The sequence below is a fragment of the Zalophus californianus genome, chromosome 9, assembly GCF_009762305.2.
Source record: "Zalophus californianus isolate mZalCal1 chromosome 9, mZalCal1.pri.v2, whole genome shotgun sequence".
Taxonomy (NCBI): Eukaryota; Metazoa; Chordata; class Mammalia; order Carnivora; family Otariidae; genus Zalophus; species Zalophus californianus.
This window is the reverse complement of record NC_045603.1, coordinates 96538351-96556058: the sequence shown is the minus strand read 5'-3', so window position 1 is coordinate 96556058 and position 17708 is coordinate 96538351. Positions and strand designations below refer to the sequence as shown.

General features: G+C 41.2%; 1 protein-coding gene and 1 pseudogene across 1 annotated transcript; one reads left to right on the top strand and one right to left on the bottom strand.

The window, feature by feature from the left end:
* Window positions 1–6909: 6909 nt before the first annotated feature.
* Window positions 6910–17106, bottom strand: AICDA (activation induced cytidine deaminase). Its single transcript, XM_027593083.1, has 5 exons — window positions 17019–17106; window positions 10844–10991; window positions 9077–9347; window positions 8733–8848; window positions 6910–8337 (listed from the first exon to the last, which is right to left on the bottom strand). Exons 1-5 carry the CDS (start codon window positions 17060–17062, stop codon window positions 8284–8286), a joined length of 633 nt encoding a protein of 210 aa, XP_027448884.1. The 5' UTR covers window positions 17063–17106; the 3' UTR covers window positions 6910–8283.
* On the top strand, window positions 14971–15070 carry LOC113923216 (annotated as a pseudogene).
* Window positions 17107–17708: the final 602 nt, after the last annotated feature.

The following is a 17708-nucleotide window of genomic DNA, read 5'->3' as shown; positions in this document are numbered from 1 at the left end:
CCCTCTTTGGGCAATTTGAAAAAATTGCCAATTAGCCATAATATTTACGAATAAAAAAGTAGAGAAGATGGGAGCATCTGTGAGGGATTATATGCAAGTTCAAGTATTATGGAACAGCAACTTGGAGTAAGCAGAGGAAGTAAGCTAAGAAGGGAGGTGAACAGGGGCACCTGGCTAGCTCAGTCACTGCAGTGTGTGACTCTTGATCTTGGGGTTGTGAGTTCAAGCCCCACCTTGGGTGTAGAGCTCACTTAAAAATAAAGCCTTAAAAAAATAAATAAGGGAGGTGAACAGAGGGAACCCTTAGGGGGAAAAAAGGAGACTCTCTTAATAGAGACAGAGGCCATGTGGTCCCTGAAAAAGAGACAGAAAAAGTAATCAGGGGGTGCCTGGGTGGCTCAGTCGTTAAGCATCTGCCTTCGGCTCAGGTCATGATCTCAGGGTCCTGGGATCGAGCTCCGCATTGGGCTCCCTGCTCCGCGGGAAGCCTGCTTTTCCCTCTCCCACTCCCCCTGCTTGTGTTCCCTCTCTCGCTGTGTCTCTCTCTGTCAGATAAATAAATAAAATTTAAAAAAAAAAAAAAAGAAAGAAAGAAAGAAAAAGTAATCAGTCACAAGAACCGTTGCTAGTAAAACCATCTCACTTTTCCAGTTAGTCTATCTGTGGCTATGAAAGAAGTCTCCTTTTTATGTGTAAATTGAGCCGGTCTCTGCAACTGAATGAGCTACATTAATTCAAATAAACTTCAGAGTCACAGGTACCTAAATTTAAATTTATTTTGGTAGCTGACCGTGGGGCTATACTGTAGTGACCAAGTGAGGTAACGTGTCAAGCAAATAGCCCCACGACAGGCCTAAGGTCTGCACTCAAAGATGGTTACTGTGGGGGCACCTGAGTGGCTCAGTGGGTTAAACCTTCAGCTCAGGTCATGATCTCAGGGTCCTGGGATCTCAGGGTCCTGGGATTGAGCCCTGCATAGGGCTCCACGCTAAATGGGGAGTCCTCTGCCCCCCCCCCGCTTGTGAGTGCACTCTTTCTCTGTCTCTTTCTCAAATAAATACATTTTAAAAAATCTTTTCTAAAAAACTTAAAAATGGTGACTCTGATACGTGTCTTTTTTTGTTCTTTACATAGACATACTGTGACGTGTTTTTGAGTCAATTCGCCTAGGCCCCAGTTATTCAATCAAACACTAACCCAGGTGTTACTCTGGGACAGTCCCTTGATAAGACTTAAGTCCATAATCAGTTCACTGTGAGATTCTTAGATAATCTGGGTGGGCCTGATTCAATTAGTTTAAAGGGTGTAAGAACAGAACCGAGCCTTCCACAGAGACATTTCACCTGAGCACGAAAGCATCCGGTCCTTCCCTCAAGTCCCAGCCTGTTTTCCTGGCAGCAGCACAGACTCCAGACTTGTTCTGCAGACGCCTACAATCATGTAAGCCAACCCCTGACTAGATATCTCCATTTCTCTTTCTCTTGGCGAATTCTGCCTAATAGACTCTTTCATACAGATTACTCAGTCCTTAAAAAGTGTTTCATAAATCATTGGTAGGAGGAGGAAGAAAGCTTTTAGACATTCAGAGGAAGACCCATCCCTCTGCTGGAGTGAAAGTGAAAGTCCCCTCTCTCCTGCCTTCTTCCTCCCATCCAGTTTTTCTCTCTGGATATAACCGCAGCTAACGGTTTGGATTTTATCACTTCAGCATTTTTTGCTGAGCGTATATCTATATGAATATGTATATGGATATGTAAAAGTTTTATGTATATTTATACACATACCTATGAAAGCATAAATGAGATCAAGCTATACAAAGTTTTAAAACAATTCTTCTTAGTAATATGTTTTGGATATTTTTCTATGTCTTTTCTTTCTTTTTTACTGGCTGCTTAGAGTTTATTTTCTATTTGGGGCAAGACGCATGGTTAATAGGGTGTCAGGAAGGCTTGTGTGTGGCTTGGATAGTAAGGAGTGGGGTTCTCTCAACTCCCTTTTTGGTGTTTTGCTGTTTTGATATAAAAGAACCCGACTGTGTCTGAGCGCTGCAGCCTGCCTAGTCTACTGGGAGAGAGAGGAGGGGTTCTCATGAGTCTAGCACCTCCTGAAGCCTAGTGGTTGGTGGTGGCCAGGATTGGGACTCGGTGTTGTCTTTGCCAGGCTGGTCACCAGGCTACTTCTTCATGGCTTCCGGAGCCAAGTCGCTGGTGATCCAGCCGCTCGAGTCCTAGGAGAGGCTCAGCGTTCTGGGGACTCCAACACTATAGCCATGAACCGGAGAGTGGACTTGCGGAAAAAGAAGCTTGCCCCACTAGGGACCCTGGTCAGCGTTGGGCAGACGGGGATGCTGAGAGATAAATTCTCCAGGATGCCCTGCAACTTCCGTAGGAGCTGTTACTGCAAGTACAACCCCCGCCGCTCGGGTAATAGTCGCGGGTAGCCACGAGCGACCCCTGGAGGGGATGGATGACATGCCGTCGCTTGTGCGCTGGTGGAAATCTCGGGCGACCCGTCGCGGCCTCCGGGCAGGATCGGGGTGGCGGGGACCGGGTCGGGCGCTGGGACACGGAGCCCACTTGCAGAGGAGACGGCCAAAGGCAGCACCACGACCGAGGCTCAGGCGGGTCCTCTGTGTTTTCTATATGCATTTATGTAGCTTTACAGTATTTTAGAAAGAAGTTACTTATTTAGAATGCAAGTGCGGGGAGGAGGAGGGACAATCTCAAGCGGACTCCAGGTAGAGCAGGAGCTGCTAGGAGCTCAATCTCACCACCCTGAGATCATGACCTGACTTGAAACCAAGAGTCGGACACCCAAGAGACTGAGCCACCCAGGGCGCCCCATTGTATCCTTTTTTGTCTTTCTGAGCTCATTGCAGAGTCCGCTGGAGATTCTCTCCCTCTCCTCCTGCTCCAGCCCAGGTTGCGCTCTTTTTCTAAAATAAAAAAAAATCATAAAAAATAATAATTCTCCCTCTCCCTCTGTCCCTCCCCCCCCCCAATAAATAAAATCTTAAAAAAAAAAATTGTGGCCAAGACTATGGAAAGAATTCAGTCAAATTAGTGGAGAGATTAGATAAATCCAATCAAGTAGTGAAGGAAGTTAGCTGCAACCTGGTGTAGGGGGGTCAAATTCCATCTACCCAAATTGGGTAACTACCATTTAGAGGCTGAGAGTACTTGGGGAATCTGTTGACAAATCAACCCTATAAAAGAGTCCATTCCTACTCTTAACAGAATAAACCTGGAGTTTTGTAGTTCTCAGATTCCATGGCTGGTCTGGAATCTCAAACCCTACAACGGATATACAACTGTATTATTACCCTGAATTTCCAGCCCATCTTAGATATTAAATACTTTGCAATCCTATGGAAGTCTGGACTTGAATCCATAGATAATAAAGTAGATGATGAAACTGATTATATTAATACCTTTTGTTTTAATTAAGGATAATATGTGTGCAGATGTGATTTAAAGAATCTTCACATATTAGATCTTAGCATTTTAAGCTGAAAGGTTTAAGATAATTTGGTCAGGCCTGTAATAAATATTGAGATGTTTGGAATATTTAACAAAACTTATTTTGACATTTCATAGGGTTTTTTTGGTTGTTGTTGTTAGACTTGCTTATAAATCTGGCTGCCCTGTCAAGCATTTATGGTGGTTAAAAAGCAGCCACATGAATATATATAACTTAAAATGGTAAAAGTAGTGTAATCAAATTTGTGAATAGGACGGTTTTTAAGTTTAATTGCTATTTTAGGTTACTCTAATATTAAAGAGCAAGTAATACTGGATTTGGTAAAAAAAAAAAAAGAGCAAGTGAAAGTGGTTGCTCTTATTTAATACAAAATTAGACTTATAAATCATAAAATAATTTTGAAGTTTGAAACAAAGGCTTAAAAGTGAGGTGCTTAAATTTGTATCTTTAATAAATATGTTCAATTGAACATTTTAAATTCTGAAATACTATAATTAGCAGTTTCTATAACAAAAAGTACCCCAACTCACATTTTAAAACATACGTAGTATTTTCTTCATGCACATGGATTGTCTTTCTGGCCACAATGTAAGCTTTTTGAACACAGGGATATAGATACATGTATGTTGGTCACACTGCTATGCACCTAGTAGTTGATCAGTAAATATTAAGAAGAATGAATGATTAAATAGCGGATTCAGCATTTATTTCTCATGAATTTTCTTTCTTTTTTTTTTTTTAAAGATTTTATTTATTTATTTGAGGGAGAATGAGAGATAGCACGAGAGGGAAGAGCTCGGAGGGAGAAGGAGACTCCCTGCTGAACAGGGAGCCCGATGTGGGACTCGATCCCGGGACTCCAGGATCATGACCTGAGCTGAAGGCAGTCGATTAACCAACTGAGCCACCCAGGCGCCCTCTCATGAATTTTCATAAAACCAGCCATATCATCACCACCACAGAATACTTCTTGTGGGGCATCCTGATTGAGAGGGGGCCAACTGCAAAAGAATTCACCCAGGGCAGAACAAAAAGAGATAGTTTATTGAATACATTGCAAGGGAGACTGACTGCCACAAAATGGTGGTGAGGTACCACAGTTATAGGGTGGAGTGAGAAGGTATGGAATGTATGGAATTTTCCCTTTTTTGGTAACTGCCTGGTTGTAAGTAGCCCATTGGTTAGTTAGGACCTATGGCGATTTCTAAGATGAGTCACTTAACAAGCCTGTGTGTCAGCAGGTTGGTCACTGTGGGCCCTTTTGCCTAGCTCTTGTTTCCATTGCTCAAGCCTGTTCACTCAAAGTGGCCTCTACGCTTCTCAATAAAATGTTGTAAGAATTAGTGAATATCATAACTATTACAATAGACTAAGAGATGTTGGTAGCTCCAACTAAGATGTGTCAATGGCCTCCATCCAAAGACAATAAATAACACCCCTCCTGTAGTTGAACAAGTGGGATTTATTACTCTTGCAGTGAGGGAGAACCAACATTATGGGCAGCCATGAGCCATGAAGTGTCTCAGGAGAGTGTTTCTCTTACTGAGACGCTTCATAACTATGAATTTAATTACAGAATTTGGGCTTTGGTTTGGTGATTTGGGGGAGGGGCTAAGAAAATGGGAATTTGTGTTAGAATAGATATTGTGAGGGAATTAAGTCAGTTCTATAATTGGGTGTGTCCCATCTTTCTGGAGGGCTGACTAGAACACAGATAAAGCTGTAATTGGTAAGGAAGTAGCAGTCATTCCTTCCAGCCAAGAGAGGTGGTGTTTGGTATTTTGTGGGGTGGCTCAGACAAATTATGAAACGGTTTTGCTTTCTCTCATATCAGTCTGAGTAATCTTGTCTGAGGTTGTTATTCTATGAGATTGTTTATGTCCAACAGGAAAATAATAATGGCCTGGCTAGAAGTGTCAGGCCTGTTTTCAACTATCAGACTATTTTTTCGTTTTCGGTTTTTACCCCCTTTCTTAGGTACTAGTAGAGGAGGGAGAGAAAAGTGAATGCAAGAAGTATTTAGCATACAAAGTGATAGGACCCGATATGGGGGCAGAGGGTGATGTCATGGGTGATTTCTAGGTTGGTCCTGCAAACAGAAAGGGTAGCAGTGCTAATCACTAAGATAGCTGTGTTTGTGTTATCTTCTAATTTAATACTTCCCAAAAATATGTGAGAAGTTCATATTATCCTACCCATGTAGGGATCGGAAATTAAAGCTGTAGAGAGGTTAAATGTATCTTGCCCACTGTCGCATAGAAACAGAATTCAAATTTAGGGTCGCCTGACTCAAGTCATATTGACTTGTCTTAAAAGAGATAAAATTCACATAACAAAATTTGCATTTATAAATTCATTTATCAATTCACACACATGTAAAATATAGCCACTCTAAAATACACGTTAGTGGGTTTTAGTACATTCAGAATGTTTTGCAACCATCACCACTCAATTGTAGACCATTTTCATCCCCCCCAAAAGAAACTCCATATGCATTAAGTAACTCCCATGCTGTTCTCCCTCTTGCCCCTGGCAACCACTAATCTTTTTGTCTGTCTCTGGGGGGTTACCTGTTCTGGACACTTCATATGAGCAGAATCATAAAATACATGGCATTTTGTGTCTGGCTTTCTTTCCGTTGGCACAATGTTTTCAAGATTCATCCATGTTGTATCATGTTCCTACTCCATTCCTTTTTATGACTGAATAAAATATTGTTGTATGGATATAGCACGTTTATTTATCCACCCAACACTTGATGGGACATTTGGTGTTTCCTTTTTTTTTTTTTTTTTTTTTTAGCTATTACGAATACTCCTGCTATAAATATTCACGGAAGAGTTTTTGTTGAAGTATGCTTTTAATCTCTTGGATATATACCTAGAAGTGGGATTGCTGGGTGATAAATAATTCTGTGTTCAGCTTTTGAGGAACCACCGAACTGTTATCCATAGCGGCTGCACAATTTTACATTTCCATCAGTTAACATATGGAAGGTTTGTTTCTCCATCCTTAGCAACGACTGTGATTGTTTTTGATGTTGATAGCCATGCTAATAGTATGAGTGGTATCTCCCTGTGGCTTTGATTTCCCTAAAGACTAAGGATGTTGAGTACCTTTCATATGCTTATTAGCCATGTGTATATCTTTGGAGGAATGTCTATTCAAGTCTTCTGGCCATTTTAAAAAATTAGGTTATTGGTTTGTTTTTTTTTATGAGTTGTAAGCGTTCTTGGTGTATTCTGTCTACTAAACTCTTGCCAGGTATATTATGTGTAAATATTTTCTCCCATTTTGCAAGTTGTCTTTTTACTTCCTTGCCTTTCTTTTGATGCACAAAAGCTTTTAATTTTAAAGAAGTCCAATTTCTCTCTTTTTTCCTTCTGTTGCTTGTGCTTTTGCTGTCATGTTTAAGGGACTTGGTCATATCCAAGGTCGTGAAGATTTCCACCTATGTTTCCTTCTAAGGGTTTTATAGTTTTAGTTCCTGCATGTGGTGTGTGGTAAGAGATACAAATTCATTCTTTTGCATATAGATATCCAGTTGTCCCAGCACAGTTTCTTGCAAAGGATTATTCTTTCTCCTATTGATTGGTCCTGGCACCCATTTGTAGTTGTAAAACAACGCAATTGTGCATTCAACTTGTCTTGCAGATCTATTAATCTGTATTGCAAGGTTGCTAGGTAATAATTGCACAGTGATAAGGTTATTTTTGAATATTTTTCTTAGTCAAGGAGAGTTGTTACAAAGAGGCACTTTCTGCCATGTTGGCTCCCTACATTTTGCTGGAGAAAACACTATTTCTTTCTAATGAATGCTCTGTGATCCTTCCTTTCCAAATGTTTACTCTCTTTTTGTCACACTCTCCTACATGGTGAACATTTCTTTGAGAGGAGCATTGCATACATAGAAAAAGTCAGAAATGTTGGCGTGGTTGACATTGTTCTAACTTGAACAGATTTTTCTTTTCTCAACATTGAAGCAAGTCCTTTCCAAGTGTTACCTAATTAAATGTGAAATTTATGGTTGTGGTTTCTGACCTATGGACCTCTTTAAAAGGATCTATGTTTCCAGATGTCTTAACTGAGGCATCAGCTAACTTTTAGAGTGTCTTCTTCACAGTCCTCATTTATTTTAAGATCCTTTATTATAAAATAGCCTGAAGGTGATCATGCATATTTCATACCAAGAAAAAAATTGTCTTATGTACAAACATAAAAACATACCTCAGACAATGAAAACATACAGTACATGCTTAGATATTAATGCCTTGAGAAGATGTTTTGGGGTTACAATCACCCAGATCTTTTCATTAGGAGGTTCTGTATAGACCATGGACTGGTACAAGTTTGTTCACTTGAAAGTGAACCCCGAAGGAAAAGAGTAGAAAAATCTATCACTGATATCATTGAAAACTCCATATGAATCAAATAATAAAGGATACATATTATATAAACATTTCATTTGATCTTCTCACCATGCTTTTACAGATTTACCTTTTGTTTCCTCCCTCAGTCATAGAACAGGACACTTTAGGTACTCCCAGGCCCTGCAATTCTGTCATTTCCCAATAGGGGGCGTTGTTGCACTAAAAGCTGCACCGGTTGCAGCATTTCCCTGGTGGGCCTGTGTTCCTTCTGTACTTTCAAGACGGTTTTTTTTTACAAAGTCCTGTAATGAATATTTTCTCTCTAAACTCTTAAGAAAATGAGAGTTGAAGAAAAACAATTCTTGAAAGATTGTCCTTTTACCCACTGTCTTCAGAGGTGGTTAATTGTAAGTGACATTCTTGGAGGTTGATATCAAAGTCCCAAAGTACGAAATGCATCTCGTAAGTCATCAACCTCATACAGGGGCTGTAAAGAAAGAAATAAGCTCAATGGATGCATTTGTAACATTGTGGAAGAAAGTAACTTGGGAGGGTTAGGATGAGGAGAGGAAGGAATTCTACCAGAAGGAAAACAGAATCCTGAGGAGAGTCTAACGGAGAGAGTTGTGGGTGATGAAAGAGGGGAAGGGAAGGGCATCTCAGCAGAGGGCTCTGAATTGTGAAACAGAAGAGCAAACTCAAATGTAGGAGAAATAACCAAAAAAAAAGACAAAGTACGGCTTTCATCAGAGAAAAAATGAGAGTGATACCTACACACACATGCACAGACAATGTAAAAAATACGCGAAAGGAAAATTTAAGTAGCTCCAGGAAAAGATGACTGGAGACAGAAAGAAAATGAGAAGCAAAGAAGCCCCTTACCAAAAGAATGCGTCGAAGCTGTCTGGATAGTCGAACGGAATTTTCGTGCAATCCCTCCCAGGCTTTGAAAGTTTTTTCACGATTTTCCACAAAAGTATTCCAGCAATAAAAATAATCTTTAAAAAAGGAGGGGCATGGGGTAGAAGACAGCTCAGATCCCAAATAGAGAGGAAAGGAAGGAAACCCTGCCCCCCCCCACTTTTAAATCTCATTTCCTACAAAGCCTAGTTGTCCAAGCCTTAATTCTCTTCCTCCCGTTGTAGTCAATTTTTGGCTGAATTCCGCCCCCCCCCCCCCGAATTTTCTCCTCTGAACTGCAATCCCGAACGAGGTCCCCTTCGCACCTTTGAAGGTCATGATAGCGATCTGGACGCCCGCGCGGTGCAGCCGCCGCAGCCCCTCTGGCTCAGCCTTGCGGTCCTCGCAGAAGTAGAGGCGCGCAGTGAAGATCCTCAGACTGAGGTTGGGGTACCCTCTCAGAAAGTCGGCCACGTGCCGGGCACAGTCGTAGCAGGGGCTCCAGGAGGTGAACCAGGTGACGCGATAGCACCGGCCAGGGTCCAGGTCCCAGTCGGAGATGTAGCGGAGGAAGAGCAACTCCACGTGGCAGCCGGACTGCGGACAGAGCAGAGGACTTAGGTGACGGTTTAGTGACCTTTACTGCGGTGCCGGCAGCTTTCTAGTCACTAATTCATCTGCCTCCCACAGTAATCTTTTTTAGCGTGTCTGCAGTTTGGGCCTTAGATTACAACAGAACAAAAAAGCAGGAGGATGCGATGAGTCTGGCTGAAGTAGCATCACAGTGTCCCAGAGTTCTGAGTTGTGTTTACGAAGTTACTTTTAGCGCGTTTGTGGAGAAAGAAAATGGCCTGTTGCTGTAACATTGTGGAACTACACCAGACCACTAGGGGGAGGTAGGAAACGTGTGGTTGAGAACCGGAAGGGGTAAAAGAGATTAGGCTAAGGCCAACAGAGGGGTGTTGTAGGAAAGGTAACAGGACGGCTATGGGTTCAGAACAATTAATGTGATTGCTCATCGTATGATCCCTGTGATTGTAATAATTGCGCAATAATGAGATACAGCAAATCTGCATAAGTATTGCCAAAAAGTCTTTAGTCCCAGAATCTGAAAGATCTAGGTTCCATTTCCTGGCATCAACACTCAGGTGACTGGGACAACTCATCCAACTCTTGGATCTTCTAAGTCCTCACCAATAAAATGGCCTGGTATCGATCGTGAGGATTAAATGAGAAGGAAATAAAGGGTTGGTAACAGCAAACCCTTCTCTACTTAGAATGTGTCACACCACCAAACAGGAAAGAGATTAGAATGTAAAACAATTGAAGTGAGATAATTTACACAATACAAATGGAGGCAAAGGAAATTGACTCATAAAATAAACACTTAACAATGAGCCAATGTCCTTCCACCTATGGATTCTTCCCTGGGATCCCACCAGTATCAGATCTCACTGCCTGTTTTGAGACGGGAAATACTCATTATGCAAACCCATCTGGATATGGTGAAGTCACTTGTAAATACAATTCTCTGATCTAAATGCTGAGAGATTGATTTAATTAATCGACCAATTGAGGCTTCCCTGAGTATTCTGGGTCTCACTATGCTGAATGTACTCATTGGCCTATGATCTATGTGAGCAGGAGGGACTAGAAATCACTACGGAAACAGAATTGAGTCATTAATTTTTCCTACTTTTTTCTTAATTTTCCCAAAAATTCTAAAGAAAATTTGTTTTTCACATTTAAATTTAGCTTGAATGAGCTGACAATATTCTTCCAAATCAAAAGACTCTAATATTTGATTTCCTCAATCTCAAAGGCAATTCAGGTGCTGGGGAAAGGGAAGGAAAGTTTGGAGGCAGTTACTCTTGGCATTGAAGCAAGGTGTCACAGTAATGTGCCCAGCATGATCGGGGAGGACATGAAATGGCATGCTTTGGGGCATACCTGTTGTGGTTTCATGGATATAAAAAAGAAAGAGATTTGAGAAATCTGGTGGAGACCTAAACGTGAAACAGGCTGAAAGTAGTACTATCTGCATATGGTTCTGAAAGTGCCCGAAGTCTAGCTTGGAAGCAACTAATTGATACCTTGTTTCGAAGGTGACCGAAGTCCAGTGAAAAGGAGGTGGCGCTATCCCGCCGCTTCACCACGTAGCACAAGTAGGTCTCATGGCGACCCTTAGCCCAGCGGACATTCTTGAAATGGTAAAGAAACTTCCTCTGCTTCATCAGGAGGCTGTGGGTGAGGAGAGGGAGGAACATTCAGGAGCAGTGCTCATTCTCCTGGCTTTCCTTCAGCTTTTAAAAATATCTATGGGCGCCTGGGTGGCTCAGATGGTTAGGCATCTGCCTTCGGCTCAGGTCATGATCCCAGGGTCCTGGGATCGAGTCCCGCATCGGGCTCCCTGCTCAGTGGGGATCCTGCTTCTCCCTCTGCTTCTCTCTCTCTCTCTCTCTCTCTCTCTGTCTCTCATGAATAAATAAATAAAATCTTAAAAAAAAAAATATCTGTAATGACTTGAGCCAAACCAGAGAAGATCCTCTTCCTTACTTCACTGGATGCCTGAGACTTACTGAACTTGGAATCCATTATAAAACCCTCTTCATGCTTGTATTTAAGACCAATTGAGGGGCCCCTGGGTGGCTCAGTCAGTTAAGCGTTTGCCTTCGGCATGATCCCAGCGTCCTGGGATCGAGTCCCACATTGGGTCTTTGTTCAGTGGGGAGTCTGCTTCTCCCTCTGCCTGCAGCTCCCCCTGCTTGTGCTCTCTCTCTCTCTCTCTGACAAATAAAATCTAAAAAAAAAAAAAAAAAAAAAATGGAGAGGTAGCCAGAACTCCCAAATGGTATGAACTCGCAGGACAGTCTCCTCCCATAGCTGTCTGTTAGATGCTGACAACTGGGACTTACAAACCTGTTCCTCGGTTCCGTAATTTTTTCAGAGTTCCCCTCTAAACTCTACCTAAATGTCCAATATGTACTTCAAACCCAACCTGACCAAAACAGGAATTCCTAAAATGTCCTCCGTACTGACAATCCTGTCTCTCCTTACTTTTCCATCTCAAGTAACCAGGCGAAAAGCTTTGGCTCATCTTTGATTCTTCTTCATATTTAATGATCTAAATTTATTGATTCAAATCTCTCTCTTTTTTTTTTTTAGTATTTTTATTTTTTAAACTTCCAAATATTTCTTGAGGGTTTGTACCTGCACTATTCCTTCTGTTCTCTGCTTACTCTAAGCCCTCACCTTCTTTTGGTTTATCTCTTGTCCTGGCCTCTAAGCTGGTCTGTCTGCCCCCAGTCCCTCCAAAAGAACATTCTCCATGCTGTGCCAGAGTAATTTCACAAAAGCCCAGGCGTGACCATGTCATTTCTGTGTTGAAAAATCCCCGGTTGAATCTCTTGTGCCCACAGGATAAATCCCAAACTCTAAGGTGGTATTTAGGCCAGTTTTTACATTTGAACATCAAATCTGCATTTCTAGCTTCCTTTCCTGCTACTTTTTCCCTTTCCTTCCCCATCTTCAAGTGCCTATGCAGCTGATCCCCTGGTGCTAGTGTCTGATCCTGTGGCTTTTTCTTTCCAGTCACCTTGCTGATGCACTTCCTCTTGGTGAATGCTTTCCTACCTTTTTCCACTGGACAAAACTTACATATCCTTCAAAGCCAGTTCACAGTTCAACTTTTCTTTCTCACCACCGCTATCCCAACATTTTTAGGCAAAAAATTGAACACTTAACAGCAACAAAAACCCCTCCTGTAGTTTCCCTTCATTCTCCAGTTTATCTCTGTCAAAGCCCCCCATCCTCTGTTACCAGCTGATCACTGACATCTCTGTCTCCCCAGTTGGATTTTTTGGGTTTTGAGGCAGAAAGCATCACTTTATGAGAAAAGATTTCTTTTTAATACCAGAGTAATATTTGTTAACTTGTATAATACAAAAAGTTGAAAGTTTGACATGTAAAAATATTAAAGAATTAAAATTTAGGGATGCCTGGGCGGCTCAATGCGTTAAACATCTGACTTTTTTTTTTAAGATTTATTTATTTGAGAGAGTGAGAATGAGAGGGAGAGAGAGTACATGAGAGGGGGGAGGGTCAGAGGGAGAAGCAGGTTCCTCGCTGAGCAGGGAGACCGATGCGGGACTCGATCCCGGGACTCCAGGATCATGACCTGAGCCGAAGGCAGTCGCTTAACCGACTGAGCCACCCAGGCGCCCAACATCTGACTCTTGATTTCAGCTCAGGTCATGCATGATCTCAGGGTTGTGAGACTGAGCTTGCATTGGGCTCCCCACTCAGTGTGGGAAGTCTGCTTAAGATTCCCTCCCTCTACCCCCCAATTTTGTCACTCTTTGAATACTAACCAAAATTTAAATTTAAAAAATTGGGGCGCCTGGGTGGCTCAGTTGGTTGAGCGACTGCCTTCGGCTCGGGTCATGATCCTGGAGTCCCGGGATCGAGTCCCACATCGGGCTCCCTGCTTAGCGGGGAGTCTGCTTCTCCCTCTGACCCTCTTCCCTCTCCTGCTCTCTTTCTCATTCTCTCTCTCTCAAATAAATAAATAAAATCTTTAAAAAAAAAATATGGAACTGTGCTGACCCTCCTGAATTTCCAAAAAAAAAAAAAGTTATAAATTTAAAAAATTTAAAATTTAGGATACAGTGTCAAATGATAATTCGACATAGTATCTAATAACAATTACCGTTAAAAATTTTTTTCTAGTCTTCTTATAGGCATGTTTACATGATTTTGATTATACTGATTTCATATGCGTTTTGCATGCTGCTGCTTTTTTAGCTTGGCAATATAATCTATTACTCTGTGTTGCTCACATGCAGGGACTTGTTGCTCTAGTTTCCTTATGCCTAGCAGTGTTTTGCATGTCATAAGCACTAAATTGAATTGAATTTGTGGAAATACTCTTGGCTAACCGAAGTTTCTTTGCAGTTATGGACATAAAACAAGCTATACATGTGATTGATACCAAAGCACTAACGATGTCTCTCTGGTTTTTGTCCCTAGACTTTTCCAGAAATGTATTCATCAAGTTGTGGAGATCATGCTGCCACCTAATGGCAATGGGCAGAAGTACAGTAAACTTGTAAAAGTAAAGACCTAGGCAAAGATTTGAATACGGTTTGCCGACAAGAGAATTGAAACTTTCTTCACCTTTATTTATTTTTTTTTGAAGCATTGAGGTATAATTTACATACCTCACCCATTTAAACGTGCGATTTTATGAGTCCTGGCAAATGTAAACACCCAAAACTGCAACCACAATCAGGATACAGAACATTCCCAGGGCACCCTTTCCCAAAATTTGCTCATTCACCTTTTCAGTCAGTTCTTCCCCAGTCCTCTACGCAACGACTAATCTTCCTTCTGTAACTCTACATTACTATCCACTTCCTAGAATTCCGTATAAGCCCTACATTATCTCTTACTTTGTGTCCAACTTCTTTTCACTTAGCATAATGAATTTGAAATTCATTTGCGCTGCATGTATCAGTAGTTTGATCCTTTTTTTTTTTTTAAAGATTTTTGTTTTTTATTCATTCGAGACACAGATATAGAGAGAAAGAGAGCATGAGCAGGGGGAGAAGCGGGGGAGGGGGAGAAGCAGACTCCCTGCTGAGCAGGGAGCCCAATGTGGGACTCGATCCCAGGACCCTGGGATCATGACCTGAGTCGAAGGCAGACGCTTAACGACTGAGCCACCCAGGCGCCCCTAGTTTGATCCTTTCTACTGCAAAGTAATATTCCACTGCATGGCCATAGCACATTTATCCATCCACCTGTAGATGGACATTTGGATTGTTTCTACTTAGGGGCTGTTGTGAAGACAGCTTCTACAAACATGTACCAGTCTTTGGGGAGGACATGTGTTGAGAATTAATTCTAATGCAATACATGTATGTGATAGACCGTGAAGTTAAAAGTTAAATACCCAAGCATCAACCTTATGAGTTAGGTAAGCACGGACGAGTTTTTTATAGCTATCTCAATTTAAATGTCGTGCTTCACACACATGAAGTTTGTCGAAATACACTTTAGGCAGAGAACTAGATTTATCACTAGTGTACACAATATACCAAACAGTATAAAAATTGTTGAATCATATTATTTTAGAATTGAAAATTGGCAGGAATCTGACATGAATGCCAACAAAAATCTAATAATTGTTGGCTTTACTTTAAAATGACAATTTTATTGCTTGCTTTGGCAGCACATATACTATAATTGGAACAATACAGAGATTAATATGGCCCCTGCACAAGGCTGACACGCAAATTCATGAAGTGTTCCATATTTTTTGACCAAGATTGTAAGTTTTGATGGTGAAAACATGACATTTTCATATACCAAAAAATAGAATAATTTTATAGTAATTATAGCACTTACCACCATTATTATTACTGCTGTGACATAATTTGCATATAATCATTAGCATATATAAATTGAATACATAATAAGTGCTTAATACTGAAGTAAAAGGGGGAAAAAATCTCTTGGCTCAGTTTTAAACAGATTAAGCATCATTCCTTACTGATAAATTTCTCCAAACAGTTAACTTGCCCTCCTTGGCTGTCCGGCTGAGAAAGGGGTGGAGGGGGGTACTGTGTCATGCACAGGCGTTATGGTGGGGATCTGCTGCTGGGAGAAAGCAAAAGTGTTCTGGGAGTATAGGAAAGGACATGGCTTAGGGAAGAGAATTCAGATGGACTTTTGCCTTCTGCTCACACGAAAATACGTAGTTCCTGTTTCTGTCAGAAGTGACCAGGCACAGTGAAGTGAATTGCTTGATGGTGACCTTTTGATTAACTTTCTTGGTCCATCACTTTCAACTGTAGCTAGGAGCCCGTTTCAAGTACCTTCTTAGTTTCTCTTTTGGGTACGAAGGACTTTGTAGGGGCACTTTTTCAAGCTCACAAGTCAACAGCTGCCCTAGACAGCTGTGCTCCCTGAGGCAGAACATCGCTGCATTCCCAGCAATGCAAACCAGAGACAGATGGGTTAAAAATAATCATGACCGAGTCCTCTCCTGTCTTGTGCCATCACTAATGCCCTCTGCAGCTGTTCTTTTCCCTAATGATAATTATATATTTCCCTTTTTCTCCTGTTCAGTTTCATCTTTTCTCCTTGTTGCCTTTGAATTTCGACTACTAATTATTGCTTTGCATTTTATTATATACAGATATTTTCATTGAACCCTTAACCTCTAACTTAGACCTCAGATGAATTTTCCAAATCTCATTGCAAGCTGAGCAGACAGTTGACATTTTTGCCCTCAAGAAAATTTTCTGAAGAACATTGAGTCTTCCATTAAAAATCTTAATTCCGGGGACACCTGGCTCGCTCAGTCAGTGGAGCGTACGACTCTTGATCTCAGGTTTGTGAGTTCAAGCCCCACGTTGGGTGTACAGATTACTTAATAACAATCTTTAAAATGATTTAAAAAAATAAAATCTTAATTCTGTAGTCTAAATTCTTCATAAAAGTTAAATTGAGATAAAGTATATGGATTAGGTATTCTCATATTGTAATAATCATAAAAGTAGGAATAAAGTTGTGATAATAACTTGTCATAAACTGCATGTGAAAACATTGTGTAAATCTTACAAAATACATTTTAAGAAATAAGTTAGCAGTGTCTGAAGAAATTGAAAGACTCGGTAGATAGTAAAAATGCCATTAACTGCCTAGTAATTGGAACTATAACATTAAATAACTTGACTGAATTTTTCTTCCTGTAATAGGTATATACCAGTATAGTGACTTTCAAGCAGTTTTTAATATTGGCATTAAAAAAAATATTTTCCTTACTATGTAGCTAAATTATTCAGTAAAGCCTCCCCAGGAAAGTTTACAAAGTCCTTTTGCAGTTGAATATTTACAAAATTAGTGTTAAACAGTTTCAACAGCTGTCTTTAGTATACTAGATTCTTGCTATTACCTTTTCATGATTTGAATCTGTAAACATTTGCTGTTAATATTACCATAAACTAGTCCTAACTGCAGTACATGGCCATACATGGCCCATAAAAGTTCTTTTGGGTGTGGAAGAGAGACAGAACAGAGAGAATTAGGCAGAGAGCATGTAAGGTCTGAACAGATGAGACAGATCCAGAAAAATAAATGTGCATATTGACCAGGCAGTGAGTCAAATAGTAAGAGGAGAGAAAGGGATAGCTCCTGATCTGAAAACTCAGATTTGCTCTGAGAGAAAAGCCAGGGCAAGCACACACGAGGAGACTGGTTTACCTGTCCATAGTGGATTCCAGAGTGTCTTTCTTAGTCTTGGGCATGGGAGGCTTGCCTCAATTCCTGCTGCTTCACTGACTCTGTCTGGCAAGGCATTGGCCCCACACATTCAAATTTGAGCTTACCCTCCTAGGCTCCTCCCCCCAGGCATCATCACCATCAGGTACCCCAACAGCCTTCCTCCTGTTTGGGTCCAAAAAAGATGGGCGGGGCTGTCATAGGCAGAGTCACGTGGGTAAATGATTGAGGGCCTCTCTGCTTAATGTATAGGTTCCTTTAGGGCTACATCTCTAAAAATCCAGTCTATGCTCCACAGGCAACAAAGATCAGGAGAGAGTAGCCGTAGCCACTTTGGAAATTGTATTCCTGATGACAAATGATATCTTTAATTTTTTTAAAAAGATTTTATTTATTTGCCAGAGAGCCCAAGCAGGGGGAGCGGCAGGCAGAGGGACTCGATCCCAGGACGCTGGGATCGTGACCTGAGCCAAAGGCAGACGCTTAACCGACTGAGCCCCCCAGGCGTCCCATATCTTTAATTTTAAAAGCATAATAATAGTAATGTTCACTTAAATAGCATATTGCACTCTGTTAGCTAAAGTATCTATTCCCTTGCTCAAGTGCACGCTGTCTCTCGACTAGCACTAACAGCTCCTGCTTTGTGGCCAAGCAAGTAAACTCAAGTCAATT

Bases quoted from the DNA above. Each gene is read 5' to 3' on its own strand.
- AICDA (XM_027593083.1), bottom strand. From the start codon at position 17,062: ATGCCCAAGACTAAGAAAGACACTCTGGAATCCACTATGGACAG. The intron at 8,849-9,076 runs GTGCGAAGGGGA...CCTTTTTTAAAG, and splicing joins CGCTATCATGACCTTCAAAG to ATTATTTTTATTGCTGGAAT. The intron at 8,338-8,732 runs GTAAGGGGCTTC...CTTTCTTTACAG, and splicing joins AGCTTCGACGCATTCTTTTG to CCCCTGTATGAGGTTGATGA.